Source organism: Ochotona curzoniae, unplaced genomic scaffold, assembly GCF_017591425.1.
Source record: "Ochotona curzoniae isolate NIBS_2020 unplaced genomic scaffold, NIBS_Ocur_1.0 scaffold_4953, whole genome shotgun sequence".
Lineage (NCBI taxonomy): Eukaryota > Metazoa > Chordata > Mammalia > Lagomorpha > Ochotonidae > Ochotona > Ochotona curzoniae.
Window position 1 is genome coordinate 4,258,511 of NW_024467127.1, and position 24,189 is coordinate 4,282,699.

General features: G+C 60.2%; 1 protein-coding gene across 16 annotated transcripts in view; it reads right to left on the reverse strand.

The window, feature by feature from the left end:
- BIN1 (bridging integrator 1) overlaps nucleotides 1-23,722 on the reverse strand; it is a 41,792-nt gene extending 18,070 nt beyond the window's left edge. For 3 of the 16 annotated variants that reach the window (XM_040971182.1, XM_040971187.1, XM_040971184.1), the window contains exons 1-2: nucleotides 23,536-23,648; nucleotides 2,088-2,168 (exon numbers count right to left, since the gene is read on the reverse strand). In XM_040971182.1, coding sequence (XP_040827116.1) covers nucleotides 2,088-2,168; nucleotides 23,536-23,619 — 165 coding nt within the window. In that variant the 5' untranslated portion in view covers nucleotides 23,620-23,648. Of the gene's footprint in view, nucleotides 1-2,087; nucleotides 2,169-4,051; nucleotides 4,126-23,535 lie in introns of those variants that run through there. The other 13 variants (XM_040971176.1, XM_040971175.1, XM_040971179.1 and 10 more) reach the window with 11 other exon arrangements.
- Between the last annotated feature and the right edge of the window lie 467 nt (nucleotides 23,723-24,189).

Here is a 24,189-nt window from a genome sequence, read left to right on the forward strand (position 1 = left end):
CTTTCACTCCCTAACAGGGAGAGGCCTTGGGGACAAGGAACTGGACTTCGCGACCTGGCTGACAAAGCACCTGAGCCCAACCTCGGATATCCCCAAGGAGGAGATGGAGCTTGGCCGACCTGGGCAGCTTCTGAGAGCGCCTGGGTTTGTGGAGCTTTAGGGTGGGAGGCAGCAAGTGTATAGTACCCAGGGTCTCCCTGTACGGAGACAGAAGGCAGGACCCAAGATGAAGCTGAGCACCTGGGGGATGGGACGGCGGGGGCAGCAGGGTCCGCGCCCATGGGAAGGGCTGGGAGGTACACTCCCTGCCATCCCCACCCCTCACCAGCCTGCAAGAAAGGCAGAAGGAAGCTCCACCTCCAGGCTCCCCACACCCCATCCCCACCGTGCCTTTCCAAGAAGGCATCCTGCCCTCTCCCAGGGTGCCAGGATGTACCCCACAGGCTGATGAAGGCCACACCCCCTGCAGCTCTGTTATAGTGGCCTGAACCCCTTACTTTCCCTCCCATTTCCATTGCACCCCAGGCCCCATGTGCCCCATCCCATCCATGCCAGTCAAATCCATGCCAGACCCAAACAAGATCTGAAACCACCCAGGGAAAGCCAGTGGTGTCACAGAGCCAATCATGAGCCCCTCTAGAGCCACCGCCAAATATCCCTAACCCCATCCCCCAGGGCCCAAGGATCTATGGGGGACTCCCTTATGCCCAAAGCCAGGGGAACAGACAGGGCAACTCCGAGGGACTAGTGGGGACAGTCACTGGGGCCAGGCCTGGCCTATCCTCACCCTCTGCCCAGCCATCCAGTCCCAGTGCCTCCACTTCAGCCCCTGCTTCCCATACCTGCTGTGTGACCTGGGAAGTGTGGCTTGACCTCTCTGAGTCACCAATGCCTCATTGGAGTTAATGGAGCAAAAACTGCAAGGCTCAGTCTGGAAACACCAGTCAACACCTGGTCCAGGGCAAGTGCCCAAGAAGCAGCCCCCATCCCGCAGGCAGCTGACCGGCTTCCAGGAGGCAGAGGCAGAAGCTAAAACGTCAGAGGCTTGCAGGTGAGAAGGGACTCAGGACCCAGGGTGCGAGCCACAAAGCCACAGAGGTCCCATCACGGGGCCTGCCTTAGCCTCAACACCTCCCATTCCTGCCATGGGAGGCAAGCCCGCATGACGGCCCCATGCCTGCCCAGGGGTGCCTGTATGACAGCCCCCTGACTACCCAGGGGTGCCTACATGATGGCCCCATGTCTGCTCAGGGGTGCCCGCATGATGGCCCCATGTCTGCCCAGGGGTGCCCACATGCCAGCCCCATGTCTGCTCAGGGGTGTCCATATGACAGCCCCATGTCTGCTCAGGGGTGTCCACATGCCGGCCCATGTCTGCTCAGGAGTGCCCACATGCCATCCCTATGTCTGCCCAGGGGTGTCCACATGATGGCCCCATGTCTGCTCAGGGGTGCCCGCATGCCAGCCCCATGCCTGCTCAGGGGTGCCCTCGGATTGAATCCTCTGGTAGCCTCCCGCTAGCAAGGACCCCCCACAGGCTAGCCTGTGCTCCCCAGCTCTATCTAAGCATGCACCCTGCGTCTCCCACAATGCTCCATGGTCCTCTCGCTGCTGCTGCCATTGCCCCCTCCCAGAACATTCCAAGACCTCTCAAGAATGCTCCCTCGCCATATCCCAGAATACTCTCTCCTGGCCCTACCCCACAATGTTCCTGTGCTGTCTCCCAGAATGTGCCCCAGCCCTATCCCAGAATGCCTCCTGGATCTATCCCAGAATGCCTCCTGGCTCCATCCCAGAATGTTCTCCTCTCCTGACCCTCTCCCATGTGCTCCCTGGCATCTCCAGCCCCTGGCCAATTAATTGTCAGGGGTCCCACTTCAGTGGCATAAGTTTGGGCAGTAGGCACCCTCACTGCTCGCCCCCAATATTCTCACCCAAGGCCGTGACCCCTCCTCCAGGAAGCCCTCCAGAGCCTCCTCAGTCCTGACCCTCCCCACAGCCACCACGAGCTCACCTCAAACCATCTTCCACCCAGCAGTTTCAGTTCCCTTCGCCTGGACACCCCATGGCCAGACCAGCCCACTCACCAGCTGCTTGTTGAAGTTCTGGACGCACTGTTCAAACTGCTCATCCTTGGTCTCATCTGCCTTCCCCAGCTTCTGCAAGACCTGCCAGGGAACAGGAAGGGGATGTGACCTGTGACCCAGACAAGCAGCATCACAGAGACCCTGGGCCCAGGTCCAGTCCCACCCAGCCTGGCTGCTGGGATGCCCCACACAGAGCCCCAGCCCCAGGGAGCAGTGCTGGGCTGTGAGGCCTGGAGCACTAGCTGGGATCACCTGGGACCCAGGCCAGGGGAGGCCCTGTGCCAAGACAGGGCTGAGATCCTCCCCAGCCCAATGGTCCTGGCAGGCAGGGTGTCACTGGTCCAAAAGCCATGGCAAGGTCAGATGCACCTAGATTGCTCAGTGTTAGCCATGGGCACTGCTGCCAAGGCAAGCGGGGAGGATTTTCTGTAGCAGGTGGCAGTTCAGAAAGAGGGGACAGCTTACAGCAAAAGCTACTGGGATGTGGGGGTGGGGAGTGGGATTCAAGTCACTCAAGCCCCACAGGTGGCAGGGGACAGGAGGGATGGACACAGCTCAAGGAACAAGCACAGTGGGGTCTCAGGTGACCTGGGGTGGGAGCAGGATACTGAAATAAAACCTGTGTGAGCAAGACAGGCAGCACAACCTACACCCCGACTTTTCCCACCAGAACCCCAGGAAGGTGTGGGCAGCGGGCCCCAAAAGTCAGTGGGGAGGGGGAGCAGGGCTGGGGTGCAGCAGTTGAATCCATCGCCTCTGGCGCAGGCATCCCATATGGGTAACAGTTCATGTCTCAGCTGCTCCACTTCTGATCCATCTATTCCTTAATGCACCTGGGAGAGCAGCAAAGGCTGGCCCGAGTGCTTGGGCCCCTGCACGCACAGGAGCGACCCAGAAAAAGCTGCTGGCTCTAGGCTTCTGACTGGCTCAGCTTTAGCTGTTGCAACCACTGGGGGAGTGAACCAACAGATGGAAGATCTCTGTCTCCTCTCTGTAGCTCCGTTTCTCAAGCACATAAGCGTTTCGTTTCTTCAAGTGAGAAGCAGAGCTCCAGAGCGTAGCACCAGGCTGGCTCAGGCTCACTCACACTCAGGGCGGGCAGAGGAAGGAGCGACAGAGCAGCCCGGCAGCCCAGGCAGCCTTATCTATACCACTTGTGTCACCACCTCCTAGCAGAGCTTCCTGTCACCAGGTCCTCAGCCCGATGTACAGCCCAGGTGCCTGGGGCGGCAGGTCCCAGGGAAGGGTGGGGAGGGGAGCTGGCACCTAATGCCATGTTCCAGGCTCTGGCCTCTCTGGGAAGTCCCCAGGGAAGGTCCCCTGAGCCGGCACAGGGTGCAGGGGCCTCAGCGGGGTGTCCCTCATCTGAAACCCTGCTCCTGAGCTCAGGTCTCAAATCGGATCCTGTGCAACAGGCAAGGCCGTGAGTCCTAGGGCCAGCACCCAGCCTGCCATGGCCACGTACCCCAGACCTGCAGGTTTGGCCTGGGAGCAGCTGGGCACTAACTGCCTGCCCCTGGCCCTTCACGCTCAGCAAGACACCGGGCCTGGGGCTGCCCAGTCAGGGGTGGCAGCAGCCAGGGTGGGGATAGCAGGTCACTCAGCTGAGCCCTGGTCTCCCAGCAGACCCTCCAGGGATGGGAGAAGGGACCATATCCCCTGGAGCCTGAATCTGCCCAGTCCCCTGCACCATGCTGGCCATGGGGAACTCTTGCCCAGTCTGACAGCCCATGGAACTTTCTAGAACTCAGGACCAAGCACAGCCAAGCCCAAAGGTTCCTTAGCCAGCCTGCTACAGCCCCTCTCTCTCTCTCACACACACCCCTTTCCCAGTTGCTGCAGGGACAGGGCTGACCCCATCCCTGCATGGAGCTAGCTGGGAACATCTTGTCTGGGCGTCTCCCAGCCAACCACTCACCCAGTTGCTGAGACCCCCCCACCCCGCCTAATGCCAACACCCTCACCTTCCGCATCATCTCCTCCTCCCGGGCACCTGCCCACTGGCCAACTCAACAAGAAATCTCTGAGCAAGCGCAGGGTGAGAGGAAGGGGGGCTGGGCGCCCGCCCTCACTGCTTCCTCCCTGGGGACCACAGGGACAGGATGTACCTCCTCACACCCTCCCACCGAGCCTCTGGGTGGGCGGACACGCCACCCAGGCCCTAGCCAGACTCCCTCCCTCCCTACCCCGACCCCTTCCTTGATCTGGCTCTTTCACCCCCCAAAAAGCGACAGAGGAGGGGTCCTCAGAAAGGGGCCAACCCCAAGCCCGGGGGTCTGCTCGCCACATCCCTCCCACACACAGCTCCTTGGAGACATGGCTCCAAGGAAACAAGGGTTGTGTGGCCCTCCTGATTGGGTGAGGGGATGAAGGCAGCATCTGGGACAGGATGGAGGTGACCTGGCTCCCTCCCAGCCCACAGGACATCTCCCTCATGAAGGGTCCACACCTGCTCGCAGGTGCCAGGGTCCAGGGGTGGCGGCCTCTAGTGGCCTCTGGCCACCCAGGCACCACTGCCTAAAGTGTAGGTTCAAGGCTGGGGTCCCTGGGGGCGCCCTTCACGTGTCCTTCCCAGGCCACAGTTAGGAGGGTCCAGGACACCGCAGGCACCAGGGGGCTCAACTTGGGCTTGTGCTTTGCCAACACAAGGGAGGCCTCTCACCTCAGATCCCTCTGCAAGACCAGGCTCTCACACAGCCGAACCCCGTTGAGGTCCCAATGCATCCACCACCACCTCACACAGGGTCCACACACTCAGCTGCTCCCTCCCCTCCGCCCGCCTGGGCCATCTGTGGGGTTTTCAGCTCTCTCCCAATTGCTGCTTCACACCCTGGCGTGGATTCTTGCATCTCTCTTTCTCTTTAATTCCAGAAAGTTTTCCCACCTACCTACTAACTTTATATACGTTTTCCAAATACTTGTTGATTTCCATCGTCTTGAAAGGCCAAATGACACAGAGAGATCCTCCATCCACTGTTTTACTCCCCCAGATGACCATAATGACCAGGGCTGGCCGGGCTGAAGCCAAGAGCCAGGAACTCCAGTTGGGTCTTCCACATGGGTGCAGGTACCCATGCACCTGGGCCATCTTTTGCTGCTTTTTCTGGTGCATCAGCAAGGAGCTAGATCAAAAGTGGAGCAGCCTGGACTTGAACCAGCGCCCAAATGGGATGCTGCATTGCAGGTCATCAGCTATGCCTGTCGTACCACAGTGCCTGTTTTTAGGGAACCAATCAGTCAGTGGTAGCCTGGTCCACATTCTAGAGTCACCTGCTCTTCTCCCTAGACTAAAGCAAGGAGCACACAGACCGCAGGACTTCCAAATCCCGCAACTGTGCTCATGTGGATGACCCCAACTTGTGCCCACCCTGGTCTGAGCTCTGTCTCCAGGTCACCTTCTGAGTGGTCCTCAGCAGGGGGACCACTGTCACCACATGGTTGCCCGAAGCCCACACTCGCTGCTCAGAGCCGTGGGTTAGCTCCATGAACACAGAGCTGTCTGCAGCAAACAGCTGCAGCACCGGTGCCCAGAAGGCCTGGCACATACAGACTGGTTCAGCCCAGCCAGGCCTGACAGACCCAAGTGGGGCTCCCTTAGCAAGTGCCTGGGTAGAACTCTGCAGTCATTCCCAGTAGCGCCAGACCCTGTGACACACCACGGCGTTGATGGGGAGCCAGGGTCTGACACTGCACGCCTGCCTGTTTTGCACTCAATGGTATCTTAATCCCACCATCATGATACTCCAGTGTCCCCAGCACAGCCAGGGAGAGGCTATGCACAGGCACTAGCAGGTGTTCCAGGCCCAGCCATGTCGTTCCTGCCACGTCCCTTCTGGGGGTACGTGTGCACCTCTCTCATGGACAGTTAACCTTTCCCTGGGGTCCCCAGCCACCAACTATTACCCTGACTGGGTCCATTTGCTCTCTTTATCTGAAAGGAGAGCGAGAGAGTGCTTCCCACCTGCTGCCTCAGTCCTCAAATGCTACAAGGACCAGGGCCTGGGCCAGGAGCTCATTCCAGCTCTTCCACGTGGATCTGAGTCAGCAGCACCACCTCCCAGGGTCTGCAGGGAGCTGGAACAGGAAGGGGAGGAGGGGACAGATCTGGGACTTGAACCTAAGCATTCCAGCACCCAGCCCCCGCTCCCCACTTCAGAAGGGTTGAATGTTCACAGGCCAGTCGACACAGCTAAGAAGCCACACAGCTGGCACCGCGGCAGCCAAGAGCAAGCGCCAATTGGGACGCACCGCAGACCCACACAGGGCCAACATCTGCCGGCTGGGCTTGCGTGCGTGCGTGCAGCCCAGGGCTTGGGTCTGTGGCCGGTGGCTGCACGCATGGCAGCTTCACTATCTCCTACAGTCCAGGCAAGCGCCACCTCTCCCTCCTCGGAGTCCAAGGCCCCACACACACGCAGGTGTGGACAACCCTGCCCCTTCAATACAGCAACACTGAACTCCAAGGCTGGCCACTCTACTGGGGACAGCTGAGCCTGGTGAGCGGAGCCAGAGCTGCAGTGGGCAGAGGGATGGGGGCTTAGTGGGGAGGAAGGCGGGGACCTAGGAATGAGGGGCTGCATGGTCCTGGAAGCTGCTGGCCATGGCCACAAGGGGAGACTGTGCCCATGGGCCCAGCTTCTTACCTGGGCGTTCAGTACCTCCCAGAGCAGGGAGTCCCTGCTCAGCAGAGCTGGCCGCCCAACCCCCAGAGACACAATGGCTCAGAAGCAAGATAAAGGTTGAAACATCAGTCTTGGGCAACAGCCAGAGAATGCTCCGGGCCCCTGGCACTGCCAGGCAGGCACTCCCCCTCCCAGATGTGCAGTGACCTCACACAGGCACACAGGCACACACACACACACACACACACACACACACACACACACACACACACCCTGGCAGAGACCAGAATGCGGAAGGAGGGAGAAGCAGAGAAAGGGAAGCAGAGATAGCCCGCACCACCTACTGGGGGGAGGGGGACTCCCCACTACGGAGCTGCCCCAGGAGACCAGCTGGCCCCTCCCCTGCACTGCTCTGCACCCCCCTTCCTCAGACTGTTCTCAAGCTGACTGCAGAGGATGGCAGGTGGGGCCGGTGGCTCTGGGGACAGGCCACCTGCCAACCAGCCTGCCTTTCCCCCATCCCCGGCGACAACAGGGACCCTTCGCCGTGGATATCACCTCCCGGTTGAGGGCACAGCATCGGCCCCTTCCCCTGAGCACCAGGAAGTTCACAGGCAAGACACAAGCCGGCCCGGGAGCTCCTGGACTGTGGACCCCACCCTAAGGGAAGCCACCACCCTCGATGACGTCAGACTCATATCACCTGGCCGCCCTGAGCCCCATTTTACAGACAGAAAAACAGAGGCTTGTGGGTCCGAGACTCTGAGAGAGGAAAGACTTTTGCGACTGCAGAGTAGCGTGCAAAGTTGGCCAGGAGCTTTGCAAAGAAACGCAAAAGCAGAAAAGAACTTCCCAGCTCAGGAGGCTCCCAGCGGTCCCCTCCCACACAGAGATCCCCAGATAGGTCTCAAGCCCAAGGCCCCAGGGCCCCCAGACACTGCAGTCTCTCTACATTTTCCCAGGCATTCGGTGGGAGCTGCGGAAGGCTCCCCCCCACCCCCGCTTCCCAGAGTCGGTCACTCTTCTTCCTCCTCCTTCCTTCCAGCCATCCTGCCTCGTCTCTGTGACTTGCAAGCCAGAGGAAAGAAGGGCGCTTGGGTTTCCTTCCTTCCGTCCTTCATTGTCTGAACACAACTGTGGCCGTGCAGGTCAGCACAGGTTGCCACGAACCTCGCAGACAGACGGATGGGGTAAAAATCTGCGTGCAGATGGTCCCGCTTCCACTCTCGGCCCTGCCTGGCCCTGGTAGGTGGGGAGGGCCTCTCCCACACAAGGACCCCCCTCTTCAGGGCTGAGAGCTGGACTCTACCCCCTGAGAAAGAAGGGGTGGGGGAGAGAGAAGCCAGAGGGTCCCCCCCTCCCTGCATCGCCTCTCCAGCTGGAAGGAGGTTGAGACCCCCTAGGGCTGGGTGTGCGGCTCACCCCCAGCCCTCCTCTCCCTTCCCTCCTCTTCTCCTCCTTCCAGGGTGCCTGAAATTCCAGCCAGCTTAGCAGATAAGGCTGCAGTCAGCTACCAGGGTGGAGTTAGAGAAAGCCAGGGTGAGCTGGGCAGGCCAGAGCAGACGCAGAAGGGAGCCGGGGCTGCGGGGGAGGGAGGGTGGCTATTGGGGAGAAGGGTCATCCAAAGCACCCCCCCGCCCCCACAACCAAAGCCAGAAGTCTTATTGAAAGCCTGTGAGGAAACCCCAGGATCAGGGGTCAGCCAGGAGAAAGCCAGGGCCCCAGGGAGGGCTGCCCCTCTGCCCGCCCCCAACACACACACACACATAGATAAGCCCCTTCCTGGTAAAGGCCTCCCTGGGGAGTGGGAGCTTCCTGGGGAGGGTCTGGCTCAGCCAGCCAGCCAGCCAGCCCTCCACCCGACCCCTCCCCACCCTCTCCAGCCAGCACTTGAGAGAGCAAGCAGCTCTGCATTACCACCCCTCCATGCAGCCCCCTTCCCAATTCAGAGAGGAGCCCACAATGAGGGCTGGAACTTGGGCCCTGAGCCATGAAGCTTGTGTGTGTGTGGGGGGGGGGGGGACTGGGATTGTGTATTTTGGATGCCTCCCCCCGCGCCCCCCGCAGCCCCAGCACACTGTGGGGACCCTGGCCAAAGGCTCGTAGGTTCCCTTCCCACCTGCTGCCCAGGGAAGAGGCACCAGAAGCCCAAGGTCACCAGGCAGGGCTTCCTCCCAGGCAATTCCACCTCCCGCTGGGCCTGGTAGGGGACAGGGTGGAGCTCCCTGCCTGCCAGGAGCCAAGAAGCAAGTTTGAGGACAAGAATGCAGTAAGACACAGGGCTGAGCAGCAGGTCCCAGGGCTGGGCAGCAGGGCACAGGGCCGGGCATGCCAAAGGCCAAGTGCAAGGAGAGCGGGTGGGACACAGGGCCCCCTAAGGCTGAGAATGGGCTGGGCACAGCAAGGCCAGAGGTGCCAAAGAGCAGGTGAGGGGGCAGGTGCTGGGCAAGAGGACCCTGGGCTCTGCTCAGCCACCACGTGGCTAGAACACTCTTGTGCCATGCAGCCAGCCCTGTGAGGCCGGGACTCCCCACTGCACACACAGGGGGACACTTACAGGCATAGCCGGTGACAGCTAGGACATGGCGGGGGTGGGGAAAGTTCCCTGGCAGAGCTGAGTGTGAACAGCTGCATGGAGGAACATCTGCTGGGGGGCGTGGGCAGGGGGCAGCAGGGGCCATCGTGAGCTTAGGATGCCCAGCAAGTGGTCAGGGAGGGAGTCACAGCAGCTAGGACCCCCTGCTGGAGCCACAGAGACAGGCCACACTGTCCCCACCCCTGTGTGACCAACTTAGAAGGTCAGGTCTAGACAACTGCCCGGCCTCCCACTCTGGTCAGAGAGAGGAACAGCGGGCAGGCCCAGGTTGTGTGGCCCAGAGCAACTAATCGCACCTCTTAGAACCAGCCAGTCTCAGCAGGGTAACAAAGCCCTTTGGCCGGGGCAGATTTCAAGTCTGGAGCAGGGCTGTGTGAACAAGAGGGACAGCACAGAGTAGTGGTCACTGTCCTTCCTGTCCTCTTACCCCATCTTGAGCTGGGATTGGCCACGCGCATTCTCCTGCGCCTGGACCCAGGCCTAGTCCGCCCCTCCCTGTGCACCTGTTGCCTGACTCACTGAGGCTTACGTGTGGCATTCCTTGCAGAAGACAAACACCACCCACCCCACCCCGCCCTGTCCCACCATCCTCTGGGGATGGAGGGAGGCTTCCTTCACAGCCCCCTCCTGTCCCTGCAAACCACCACCACCCCCTGCTAATCCCGGCCCAACCCAGCCGTAACCACCACAGGAAGCCCCTTGCCACTCCACTTCCAATGCCAAACCCAATGGCTGCCCAAGGGGTGGCACAGGGTGACCCCTGCCCTCTGGTCATGCCTGGTGGGTCCAGTGAGGACAGCCTGGCCTTGCAGGTACCTGCCCCAACCCATGGCTACAGCCCTCCCTCCATCCACCTGTCCAGAGATGTCACAGCACAGCAGCAGGCCCCACCTGTCCCCTACACACAAGTGTGGCTGCTATTCTGGGCCTTGGATCAAGACGCCAGCCATCAAGAGCAGCTAGAATCTGTTGCTGCAACCCACCCACCTCCCACCAGCTCCTCGGCTGAGAGGAGCAACTGGGCCTCGGGCCAGGGTAAAGCTCAGGAGAGAAGAGGGCGAAGGTTCTGCCAGCCACTGCCTACCTCAGGGTCAAGTCAGGGGCTGAGCCATGTGGCAGAGTGACCAGCACCCCCTCACCCCAATCCCCACAGTCTTCAGCAAGAAGCTCTGCTTCCCTGGCCAGGATAGGGATGCTCTATGCCATTTCCTCCAGGCAGTCTTCCCTGACTGTACCCCAGCTCCCCACAGTTCTGTCCCAAACCCACAGTTGTTCATTAATCAGTCAATCAGGATGCCTGCCCACTATTTTGGATGTTCCTGCTGCTGTGCTATTTGTTACTCAAAGGAATCAGTGCCCAGCGCCAGCTTTAAATAGCCCCTACCAGCCTGCCCACCCACATTCTGGCACACTCCATCTAGTGTGGGTGCTGGGTCAGCGGGTGATCAGCTTGGGAGTGGGGGAAGCAGGAGAGAGTTCAAGGCTGAGGGACTCCCACACTGCCCCCAGCCCCCTGTTGTGGGGAGAGAATGGGCTTTCCCAGGCTCTGCCCTCTGGCCAATCTTGTACCCCAATGACTCTGTATCACCCCACAGGAGGCATCTGAACTTGGAGTGAAGGGGTCACGGGAGGCACCCACCAGCTGCAGGGGGTCAGCGCCCAGTGCAACAGAACAGACAAGTGAGGGGATGGCCCAACCCTCTTGCCCTCCACCAACAGCCTGTGCTGTTTCAACCCTCTGTGGGCAAGACCAGGTCCTGTTGACCCCACATAGATAGGTGATGAGGGCACAAAGAGGCCAGCCTCTGGTCCACCCGCTGGCCAGCATGGGGTCAAGCTGTGGGTTCAAGCCATACATGCCTTCTGCCTGGACCTGCACCACCAAGGTCAGCCCTTGAGGCCGGCCAGGGGCCCCTCAGGGTCCACAGCTCCGAGCAGGCCACTGTCCCCACTCATAGGCTCTTCCACACCCACAGTCCAGGGCTCACATATCACCCAGAACACCTCTGCAGGCAAGTGCAGATCCAGCAAACTACTGCCCATGGACCCCAAATCCCAGAGTCACACAGCGCCTGTGCAGGAGGGAACCCCCCCCCACCGAGATTCCCACTGGCTGTGCAGCCGCCGCAGTGCACACCCAGACTTGTGGTCTAAAGCAGTTTTTTCCCCAGAGTCCCCCAGCCAGGAATAAAGGGGGTCCAGCACCACAGCCCTGACCTTGCCACCCTCCCTGCCTGCCATTCCTCCTACCCCCAGGGAGGCCTCTTCTCCAAAAATGGGATGTGGACGTCCACCCCGGGGTCCCAGGTGCCAGCCCAGCATCCCCTCAGGGAGTAGATCCACTGCCTCCCCAGCAGCCAGCCACCCTCTTCCTCTGTCCTCAACCCCGCCCCCTCAGGCCTCAGGACCCACAATCTGGATCCGGAGCTAGAAATGGAAATCTTCAACCATTGCCCTGCAGAGGACACACACAGAGGGCAGAGGACACACAGCTGGGTGCACAACCCCCACTGAGGGAGCAGGGCCAGGTCCCTAAACTGGCACCCATGGGGTACCCCCACCACTACCAGGATCCTCGTGTGGGAACCACAGATGCCCATTTCCCTGTGTCAAGTCAAGGTTAGGAGATTCACCCATTTCAGAGACAGGAGCACAGAGGCTCCACGCAGGTGTGGGCGCTAGGGAGCTATGTTTCTTTGCCCAAGTTCAAAGGGCTCAAGGAAGGAAGAGCTGGGATTTGACCTTGGGCCTGGGGCTGTGCAAAGCCTTGAGGCCCTGGGCAAAACCCTCTCTGACTTCATGCTCTGCTTTTATCTATCCACCATCCCAGCACTGCACATGCACTGGATGCCAGGCACCAGGCACCTGCCATACACAGCCAGACTCCCCTACCCTGCCTGGAAATGGGGGTCTGGCATGGCAGGAGCCAGGGGACAAGTAACAGCCCGGGGCTGTCCTCGCTGTATTGCTGGGGCATCAGTTCGGAAGTTGGAGGTGGCACAGGCCACTCCAGGCTGCTGCAGACCGTGGGGGTGACCTCCTGGCCAGGGTGACCCCAGAATGCAGCAGCTATGTCCTTCTCACAGAGCTCAGCCCCCGCATATGCTGACTCAACTCCCCAGCCACTCCTCAGGCAAGCCCCAGACCCCCAGAGAGCCTGGCCAGTGCTGTTCTAATGACCTCTCCCCTTGCAAGAGGCCCAGGGTGCCCCAGGCTGAGGCCCCTGCCAGGCCAGGCTAGGACACGGGACATTCTGCTGAGCCAAGCCGCACTGCATCCCTAAGTCCTTACAAGGAGGGGACACAAAGGAAGACATTCCTGGCTGAGTTTTGTATTTCAGAACAAGAACAATATTTGGGCCGTGTCCTAGGTTCAGCAAATGCATCCAATTAACTGTGCATGCTGCTTCTCTGTGCACGACAGGACGCAGCTCCTCACCAAGTCAAGTCCCCTCCCAACCTGCAAGCACCCTTCCCTCTCCCCTCCCTGCCCCAAACCCAGGCTCTCCTAATGGGTGCTAGGTGGGCTGGCACGCTGACCCAGCCCTCCCTCCTCCTCCAGGCTCCTAGTTGGATCCCCCCCACACACACCCCACCTTCCTCCTAGGGCCACAGGGACCACACAAAAATCTCTGAGCAATGGGTGTCCCCCCGCTCTGGGGGTTCACTTTCCCTCTGGTGTGCCAGCCTATTATGGCTCCCAAAACAGACCGGGAACAAAGGCAGCCCCCCCAAGAGATGTCTGCTCTTCAGTCACCACTACCAAACACCTACCCTCTCCTGCCACGATTTGGGGAGGTGGCAGCAGCACCTGGGAAAGACCACCTAAGGGTGGGGAAGTCCTGAGGGTTCCCCTAAGCCTCAGCATTCCCAGTGACTAAATAACCCCCCCCCCCCCAGGGCACAGAAACACACAAGGTGTCAGGTGTAGGGGGCTCTCAACAGGGAATGAACGCCTACTCAAGGCCCACATTCTGGGCAGGGGCCAGTTGTCCTGATGCCATTGACCAGGGACATCCTAGGCTTCCTGTGGCAGAGCCAGGGTGCCACTTAGGTCATTCACACCTGCTCCCCTTGCTGCCATCGGGTCCTACAATTAATGAATGAACGAATGAAGTGACTCGGTGCGCCTGCCATGGGAGAGGGGCAGGTGCCCCTGGGAGAGTCACCCTTCAACCCTGCCTCCTTCTTTCAGCCTCTCTCCAGGAGAGGTGATGCCAACACCTCTCAATTTAGCTTTTTCTGCTTTCACAGAAGAAGAAAAAGGCACCACAGCTCAATGTCAAAAAAGCTGTCAGCAGCCCAGAAGGGCTCAGAGCACGGCTGTGGGCTGCTGGGGTTTCCCAAGTCCTCCCCCATCAAGGAGCAAGGATTGTACCCCGCTAGGTAGGAAGTCTCATCACCCAGTAACAGTGGAGGAGTTTGGGGCTCTGAGAGGGCAGACGACTGGCCAGGGACCACACAGCCAGAAGATGCCTTCCTCCTACTCCCTGGCTTAATCACCCCCTTAACCATCCCGGGCATGACCCCCAGAAATTCTTCTTCCCCTTTGTCCACCCAATGCCTCCCTCTCCCTGCCCACCTGCCAGGCATTCCTGGGTCCCAGTCAGTGCCCCCAAGCCATGCCTTCACCAGATAATTATCAAGGGTCTGGATGACAGGGATCAAGGGGGCTGAACTGCCGTAGGCGGTAGAAACAGGAGTGCCACAGTGGACACAGGGGTCCGCCTGGTGACGGGAGGGGGTCTCCCAGTCCAGGCCTGGTCTCTCAATGATAGCTCAGTCCCCAGGGTCCAGTGGCAAGTACAGGCTGGCCCAAGGCTCCGGCATCTTGGCTGCAGCCCCAGGGAGGAGTCAAGTGGAGCAAGGATCCAAACGAAGAAGCAACAGCTGTTGGAAAAAGGGGCCGGGCTAGCCTAGGCTGTCCTGGTCCCTCCCCACCCCTCCAACGGCCCTGCTGACCCTGGAAAGCTCCATCCATGATGGAGATGACACCAGCTCTGATCCCCAAAGCCATCTGGGTGGCTGTAAATATCCCAACGAGGGGTGAGCAGCCCCACGCTCAGCCCCTGTGGTCAGCCCCGTGGAGAAGCAGCCCCTATACGCTGGACACTCATAGGCTAGGCTGGCCCAGACAGGTGGCGCCAGGACAGTAGTTCCTGCCCTGCCCTGGCTGTCTGTGCCATGCTTCTCCTCGCCAAGCTGGGCCTCCCACAGCCGGGACAGTGACACAGGCTAAGCCCAGGGCAGGTGACAGAAAAGGACTCAGCCAACACCAAGCAAACAAAGCTGAGGGAGCCAGGAGGCACCAGGGTCTTGGGCAGAGCTGGTCCCTTCCAGAAGCCACAAGCTATCCCCAACACTCATCCATTTTTGGGGCCATGCCAAGCACTGTTCCCACTGCTGCCAGAAATATCCCTCTCCATCCAAGACCCACATCCTTTGCCCTTTCAATATCAGCATGGGCACCACCTCCTCCAAGGAGCTCTCCCTGACTGCCCAAGCAAAACACGGAAATACCTCCAAGCTCCAAAGCCCTCCTCACCCCCAAGACCATCAGGGGAACAACACCTTGCGTGAGGCAGAGAACTGCTTGCAAGCAGGGGGCAGGTCTACTGCCTCCAGGATATGGTTACCACCTCAGGGTCCTGCCCACAGCAGCAAGGCTGCCATGGCCGAACAGGTGGGAGGGTGGGGACGTCCTCCATCTTTTGGGGGGTTACTTCAATAAAAAACATCTAAGGCACAGCAAGCGGAAGTCATCCCTTGTAACACCGGTGTCCGGTACAAAGCTCTCCCTATCCAGCTCCCTGCGAGTGCCCCTGGGAAGGCAGCAGCAGATGACCCACATACTTGGACGTCCTGGATGAAGCTCCTGGTTCCTGGCTTCAGCCTGGCCCAGTCCCTGCAATGGTGACCATCTGGGGAGTGAACCAACAGATGCAAGATCTCTCTGTCTCTCGATCTCTCCTTCTCTCGGTGTCACTCTGCCTTTTCAAATCAGTAAGTCTTTTGCTAAACAAAAAAATTAGGGGCTTATTTTGGGACCCAGCAGGCATTCCTTCGGTGGGGGGAGGGGAGGGGATCCTGAGAGTGAAGAGGCCCAGCCGCCACACAGAGGAATCCCTCCTCAGCCAGTGAGCTGGCTGGCCGGCCGGCTGTTGCTGTGCCAGCCGCCCACTCACTCCCAGAGCGATCCAGGCTCCAGGACACCGCACTGCAGATGGGAGATGCCTGCAGCTCATTGCCCTTGCGAAGGGCGGGTGGAGGCGGCCTGGGCCGTGGGGGCAGGGCCCAGGATGGGGGCCTCAAGGCCGCCGTCCCATGCTGTGACCCCAATCCCACCCCATCTGTCAACACACCCAGGGGATCTGGGTCAGGGAGCAACGGAGGAGGAGGCTCAGCAGGGAGCTGTGAGCCCATCCGAGAGCAGCAGCTCGCTGGCCTAACACTGACCTCCTGGGCCCAGCAATCCCTCCCCCTGGGACCTGCCACCCCACTGCAGAGGGCCAAGGCCAAGCCCCTTTTGGCAGCTGGCCCAGAACCCGACGAGACTCCCCAAGAGAGCCCCAGCAGAGCACAGATCCCCACTCTCAGGTCCCCGGATTCTTATGCAGCCCCATGGACAGCCCCATGCAGCTTACCCAGCACAGACAAGGTGGCATGGAGGCAGACCTGGGGCACTCAGAGGTCCATGATCACAGGAACCCTTCACTCCCTACAGCCCTGAAGTCTTGGAGGGGTGGGGATAGGGGGACTGCCGGCCATCAGATCTGTGTTCGTTATATATGACAAGAGTAACTCAGTCCTCGGTATCCACAGGTCCTGGCTCTGATTTCAAGCAGTCAAGGAAGGAAAATATTTGGTGGGTGGGTGGGGGGTGTGAAAAAATGCCAGCATTTAGGCCAGCAGTTGCCATGCCCGTGTCCCATACCCAAATACCTGGGTGTGATACCTGACTCCAGCTCCTGGCTTCAGATTCCTGCAAGACTAGGGAGTCAGCGCTTTGGCTCAATCGGCTAATCCTCCATCTCCAAGCACCAGCATCCCATATGAGCACTGGTTCGTGTCCCGGCTACTCCACTTCCCTTCCAGCTCCATGCTTGTGGCCTGGAAAAGCAGTGAAGGATGGCTCAATGCCATGGGACCCTGCACCCACATAGGAGACCCAGAAGAGGCTCCGGGCTCCTGGCTTTGGATCAGCTCGGCTCCAGCCATTGCAGCCACTTGGGGAGTGAACCAGTGGACAGAAGATCTTGCTGTATCTGCTTCTCTCTGTAAATCTGCCTTTCCAATAAAAATAAATAAATATTTAAAAAAAAAAAAAAAGCTAAGAATCTGGGGAGCATCAGCAAGGGCTCATACGATTGTATTTCTGCCAGCCACGTAAGTAACTTGGATCGAACTCCTGGGTCCCAGCTTCAGACCGGGCCAGCCAGGACATTGGGGACATTCGGAAAGTAAGCCAGCACAGGGAGGTCAGCTTTCCTCTTCTTTCCTCTCGTCTCCTCTCCTTTCTCCCGCCTTCTCAAATAAATAGGCAAAAACACGAACAAAAATAATGGATATGAGAGCATGTATGGGTGACATGCAAATACGTAGTGTTTTAATTTTTTTAAGGCTTTATTATTTTTATTGCAAAGTCAGATATATAGAGAGGAGGAGAGACAGAGAGGAAGATCTTTCGCCCACTGGTTTACTCCCCAAGTGGTCACAGCAGTCAGGCAGGACTGAGCCGGTCCGAAGACAGGAGCCAGGAGCATCTTCAGGGTCTCCCACACGGGGGCAGGGCCATCCTCTATTGTTTTCCCAGGCCACAAGTAGGAAGCTGGGTGGGAAGCAGGGCCGCCGGAACACAAACCAGCACTCACATGGGATCCTGGCATGCGCAAGGCGAGGCCTTTAACCACTAGGCTACCACGCCGGGCCCTACACTGTTTTATTAAGGCTTAAGCATCCCTGGGAACCAATCCCAGAGCACAGTGGAAGATTACTGGGTGCACACAGCACCCACTCCGAGTCGCACCGGAACGTGGCATGCCACAGGGACCATGCGAAGCAACCTCTACCCCACCAGAGCATTACATGCACACCAGGAAAAGTCTCTCGGGCCCAGCGCAATAGCCTAGCGGTTAAAGTCCTCGCCATGAATGCACCCGGATCCCATATGGGCGCCAGTTCTAATCCCAGCAGCCCTGCTTCCCATCCAGCTCCCTGCCTGTGGCCTGGGAATGCAGTCGAGGACGGCGCAAAGTTTTGGGATTCTGCACCCATGTGGGAGTTGCAGAGGAAGCTCCTGGTTCCTGGCTTCAGACCGGCATAGCATCGACCCGTTCTGCTCACTTGGGGAGTGAATCATCGGATGGAAGATCTTCCTCTCTGTCTCTCCTCTCTGTATATCCGCGTTTCCAATAAAAATAAATAAATAAATCTTTAAAAAAGAAAAAAACTCTCCCCTGTGTGTGTGTTCAGCACCATGGCTATTTCCTGCCCTAAAACTTTCAATTAGTATTACCATCTTCTCACACCAAAACACTGCAGCCATGTGACAAAAGCAAAAGCAGACAGGATTGTATCCCAGAAGAAAGCGCTCCTGGAGAGCCCAACACCATAGCCTAGTCGCTAAATCCTCACCTTGCAAGGGCCAGGATCCCATAAGGGCACCGGTTCATATCCCGGCTGCTCTATTTTCCCTCCAGCTCCCTGCTTGAGGTCTGGGAAAGCAGTGGAGGACGGCCCAAAGCCTTGGGACCCTGTACCTGCATGAGTGATCCAGGAAATGTTCCTGGCTCCTGGCTTCAGATCAGCTCAACTCTGGCCGTTGTGGTCAATTGGGGAGTGAAGCAACAGATGGAAGATCCTTCTCTCTCTTTATCTCCTTCCCTTTGTATATCTGCCTTGCCCATAAAAATAAATCTTTTTGAAAGAAAGAGCTCCTAGAGGCTCAAGGGATGGGATATGTTAACTTCCTTGCATGTGAAAGACACCCAGGGCATCTCATCTGTGCTCGTGGCTCTAGACCTGTGCCTGGAAAGCCCAGCCTGCATATGGCCCCACGGTCCACTCAAGTGACACCACCACCGCACACCCTCCCCAAGGAGGAGAAAGCAGCCTGCGGGGGTGGGAGGTGCCCAGGAGCCCCAGGGGCCAGGCCAGCCTTCCACGGGACATACAGCAAGGGGACAGCAAGCAGCTCCGAGTTAACAGCCTCTGCCGGGCCTGGCAGCGTGGCCTAGTGGCTAAAGTTCTTGCTTTGAATGCGCCGGGATCCCATATGGGCGCCAGTTCTAATCCCAGCAGCCCCACTTCCCATCCAGCTCCCTGCTTGTGGCCTGGGAAAGCAGTTGAGGACGGCCCAAAGCTTTGGGACCCTGCACCCGTGTGGGATACCCGGAAGAAGTTCCTGGATCCTGGCTTCAGATCGGCCGTTGTGCTCACTTGCGGAGTGAATCATCAGACGGAAGATCTTCCTCTCTGTCTCTCCTCCTCTCTGTATATTTGACTTTCCAATAAATAAATAAATCTTAAAAAAAAAAAAAAAGCCTCTGCTGGAGTCTCCCTTTCCCCAGCGACCCCAGACAGGCTCCGCATGAGGACAGGAAGGCACCAAGAGGGCCAGGAGACCTGCTCAGGGGCAGGAAGGCAGCAGGAGAGGATCCAACCGTATCCTGGCCCCCCTACACCCTCTCTACTACACTAAGTCACTGCCTGGCGTGGAAATCTCCCAATCTCCCAGCTGCCCCCAACTCTTCCTCCTCACCCTAGCCTCTGTCATCCCCCAGCCTGGGCAGTAGCACCTGCCGGCCTGACCTTACGCAAATAGCTCCCCGAGGCTGCACATCTGCCCAGGCCTGCCTTCTACCAGGGTCCTCTCCTTGGTACTTTTAATCGCAAAAGGCAGCATGCCCAACAGGCAGTTTTAGGAAAACAGCATGCCAGGGCAGCAGCCCCAGGACGCCCTCTACCCTTGACTTCCATCAGCCTTGGCCCCACTCAACTCTCCCATGGCGGGGGCTGTTCCTGTGCAGGGTCCCTAGGAACTGCCCCGCTGTCCCGCTGGAGCGTCAGCCTTCCAGGCCAGGGGCCTTGGCCACCTTCACTGTGCACCTTCAGCCTCCAGTACAGCGCCCAGCACACAGCAGGTACTCCACTTCTACAGGACGAATGGACGAATGAATAGGCAGACCTCATCACGGCCTCAGCGACGGTGAGAAGGCGAGCCCGGGGAGGGGAGGAAGATGCGGCCACTGGGTACCACCCAATATGCTCACAGCAAAACTCTCTGACGCCTGAGTCCAAGCCCTCTGCCCACCTGCCCGCCCACACCTCCGCTCGCCTGCTCACCCAAACATGCACACACACCGTCCCTGGACTGTGACCACATCCTAAGCCCGGAGCAGCTCAGGACTCGGCAGGGATTAGCAGTCTATGGAGGCCTGTAATGGACACTCTCAGGAGAGGAGCTGGCAAGGGTGACCATGAAGGAGGACAGGGACTCCCAGGGTGGGCTCCCCCAGCATTTCATGAACACACGTGGCAAGGAAGGAGAATCTTTGTCAGCCAGGTTTCATAAGGAAGATCCTGTTTGCCAGGCGGAGCTCTCAGCACCCGCGTGTGCTCCATAACCAGAAGGGGGATTGGAGATTGTAGAAGCTTGGGACAGAAGCCCTCTCCTAATAGGGCCCAATCAGGAGCCTGGAAGTGAAGGAGACCAGCTCACCCTCCACCCCCATAGGGTGTGATCTGTGAAGGAGGGCAGAGGGGTTCCCTAAGAACCCCTGAAACATGTGGATTTATTTCCCCAGCAGCCAACGCTTGGCAGCTTCCAGCTCACATCTGACCCATCCACGCCTCCTCTGCAGGAGAGCTGGTATCCTTGCCTCTCTCACTCCCACCTCTGCACCCTGGGGCCTGCCTGCGTCTCCTGGAATCCCTTCTGCTCACAGCCCCACACAGGCCGTTTGGCCCTACCTCCTGTGCCCCACCCCCTGGAAGCCAGCCCTGAGCCAGCAACCTTCCCTGTGCTGAGGGGAGAGAAAAAGGGTGCTCAAAGGAGGGGGATTCGGGGTCCCTGTATCTAACCTCTCCACCCTTACCCCCATTCAGGGTACCTCTCCAGCAGGGAGATGAACCATCCACCATGAATGACCAAGGGCACAGGGAAGCAGCCGGCACAGGGTGGTAGCCAGAGGGGCTCAGGGAGGGGCCTCCGACACCCAAGGACAGAGGCAACCAATGGATGGATGGGATGACAAGAAGCTGGTGGAAGGCAACAGCTGCAGATTGGGGGTTAGGGGAGGGGCCGGGCTCCCACAAACTCAGGGCCCATGTGGCCTGTGCCTACATTCCAGGGGTCCCTTCGGGGAAAGCTTCTTGCAAGCGTGGCTACTCTTCAAGTTAACTGCAAGGAGAAGGCCCGGAGCATGGGCTACCACAGAGCAGAGCAACATGGCTATGGCTTGAGACCTTGTGCACCCACATGGGCTTGGTGCAACTCCCAGCAGGTGTCAGGGCCCTAAAAATATCCTCCCCTGCTCTTTCTTCTAGGAGCACCTGCCAGCCCTCCGCCCTCCGCTGCCCATGGACTGGCCTGCACCCCTTCACTCCCACACACCCCTTCTTCCCTCCTGTAATTACCTGCCCGGCTCCAGCATCCCACCCTCCTCCCTCCAGCCCACTCCATGAGGACTCCTAGGTGGCAGCCCTCCAGGGGCCAGGGGGTAAGCTCCCACTCCCTTCCCCTGTCCTGTCCCAGCTGTCCTTCTCAACCTCTAATCCTTTCTGTCATCTGACCCAAGTCCCACCCTAAATTGGCTTTGCCCAGTCACCTTTGGAGGCCCAAAAATGGACACGGTCGTTGCACAGAGTCAAACGCAATGGGAAGATGACCTCATGGCACCCACAGGCCGCAGTTCCAGGCACGCACTCTGCACCCCACACACTGGGGACAGCTGGGAGGCACGGAATGTGGATGAGCCCTTACAGGACAGAGCTCCGTGTGGGCCACAGACACTGCCCCCTGCCTAAGTCAGCATCCAGGGGCTCAGCCCAGGAAGTAGTGCACAACAGATGTCAGGCAGGGAGTGACAGAGGAGGGAAGGCGGAGGGGCCTTCAGCACAGCCTGGCCCTGTCTCTAAGCCTGCGCCAGGCCAAGCCCCAATAACTATCCATGATGTACCTGCAGGAGCTGGGTGACTGCCCGAGGCACACTCTATTCCATCTGCCCAGGTGGGCCAGGGGGTAGCCACCATCTAGGAGGCCACAGAGACACCCATCAGGCCTGCAGTACCAAAGGGCAGGCTGCCCTTGACCTCAGGGTCACCCTCTGAGTCTCAGACTGGGAGAGATGAGGAGGAGATGCAAGGTGGTACCCTTCCTTCCACATGGAGGTTCCCCCACTGAGGGGCGACAGGGGAGCTGGAATGGCTCCACAGCTTCTGCGTGTGGCAGAGGCAAGGCAGCAGGATGGAGTCCACAGGAGTCAGGCGTAGAAGCAGCATCCCCTCTGGAAGACACTGAGAAGGTAACCGGCTTGGGGGCACCCAGTCTGTGACACGGAAGAAGGCAGAAGAACCTACAGCCAAGAAGGCAGTGAGCTCAAGGAACAATGCTTTCAGGGAGAGTCAAGAGGCCTGCTATGCCCAGAGGATCCCCAACAGTGCACAGGTTCTGGAAGCATCCACAACTGAGCAGCTGTGGTCAAGGAACAGGGGCTGCAGAGAGAGAGGACGCAGCCTACTCTGAGAACCACAGCAAAGAAGACGCTGCAGAGAAAAGGCAGCTGGGTGGGAGGTTAGGGGGTGGGGTGTTACACTCAGCAAGAGCAAGGGGGAGCTCCCTTCGCAATCCCAGCTCCCCATCCATCTCCCTGCCCTCCCTGTCCCCCAGGCCCAGGACTGCAGGCACCCTCAGGATTACCCTGTGGCTAGGGAGTCACAGCCGGGTACCCAAAGCCTTGCAGGTCTGCTGAAGACCATGGGGGACTCCAATCCCTCTTCCCGTCCCGTCTCCACCCCCTCCAAGCAGGGAGGGGGGAGTTGAGTCTGGCCAGATCTGGAGCTTGGCTGCCATCCTATCCCTGCTCGCACACCCACCCACCCACTCAGCCCAGAACGCAAGGATGAGCAGCAGCCCCCTCCCTCCCTGTCACGTGGCTGCACCCCTGGGGGGCCCAGCCCGCCGGTCCCCGCAGCACCAGTCACTGTTTATAAACAGCCTTAGAAACAGGCACAGAGCCTGCGCCCCCCGGCCTCTCGACTAGCCAGGGGCTGCCAGAGAGGCAGGCCCCACCCGCAGCTTCAGGGGCCACCCTGGCCAAGGCAGGGACTCTGCAATCTCAGATTTCAGGATCGGGATCAGCAGGGGAAGTGGCGTCAGCAGCTGGCGCGATCCAATTCAGCACACCCGAGGATCAGGGGGCTGGCCGGCCCAGACCCCCGCCTTCCCCTCGCCCGGAATCCCTCACAGCTCCTCCAGCACAGGCAGCAAGTCGCCCACCCCCAGGGAGCTCCGACTCTTCTCCCGAACCCGCAGGGAGTCGCATCCCGCAAATAGGGCTCGGGTTCCCCGTGGCGCGCTCCACGCCCCTCCCGGCCCCAGTCCGCCGGGGGCGTCCGCAACCAGCACCGCTGTGGCCGTCACCGCCACCCGTTCCCGGGCCACTGGGGACCGCGGGGGACCCTCCCGGAGGAGCGCTCGGCCCTCAGCCCCCGGTGGGGCCGGCGGCAGCTCCCAGGCCGCAGGCACCTCCCAGGAAAGGAAACCAATGGGAAGGAGGCCACCGCAGGCGCTGGGCAGCAGCAGCTTTGGCCATCTCGGGCTCTGGTAGCCCCGGGGTCGCATAGACAGGCCGCATGGGCCCGGAGCCTCAGGGCGGGGGTCGCCCCTGCACCTCCCAGACTCCCGGGCTGCGGCCTCCGGAAAGGGGGCAACCCACACTGCGCGCCCGGACTTGAGCCCGGAGCAAAGCCGCCACTTGTCCGCAGGCCAGCGGAGCAGGGACAAAGCGACTGGAGGAGGGGGTGGGGGTGAAGAGACAGCTGCGCCCTCTCGGGCTCCTGTCCTGGGCGGGGAGGCGAGAGAAGAGGGTGCGCAGAGAGCCGGCGGGTACAGGTTGGGGGACCCCCTAAGATCCTAGCCCTGGTGGTCCCGAAGGTGAGACAGCGCCGGCCGCTCGGCGAGGGAAAGGGACAGAGAGGGACAGGTGTCCGGGGGCCCCCGGCGCGCTCACCTTCTCCTGCGCGCGGGTGAGCTTCTTCTGCACGTTGCTAGCGATCTTCCCCGCCGTCACCCCCTTGCTGCCCATCTCGGCCATCGCGGCGCAGGCCTCAGCCCACGGCGGGCGCCGAAATCGCGCGGGGAGGCCGTGCGCACCGCGCTCCCAGCCCCCAGCCCCAGCCCCAGCCGCGCGTCCGGCCCCGGCTCCGGCTCCGGCTCCCGCTCCGCGCCGCGCACCACCCGGCCCGGCCGACTGACGGGAGGCGGAGCGTGCGCCCGGCGAGCGACGCGGGGACCGAGGGAGGGCCGCGCCGGGGGCGGGGGGAGGGGACCGAGGGGCCGGGCCTCGGGCGCGGGTCAGCGCCCCCCGCCGGACAAGACGCTGCCTTTTAAAGGGCCACTCTGGCCGGGGGGCTCCGCACTGAGGGGCTCTGGAGGAGCTGGGGGCGATGGTGACGGCGCCCCGCGCCGGGAACTGACGCCTGGGTCCGGAGTGCGGCCCCGCCTCGGGCTGGGCGTCTCCGCTCCTCCTCCGCTGCTGGCACCTCGGGGCAACCAGGTGGAGCAGGGGGAAGTTGTGCCGCAGGAGCGCGGAGCCGAGTTCCCAAGCTCCCCCGGCTGCGTGGCGGGCGCGGTGCGCGCGGTCAGCCGCCCCGCAGCGCCCTCT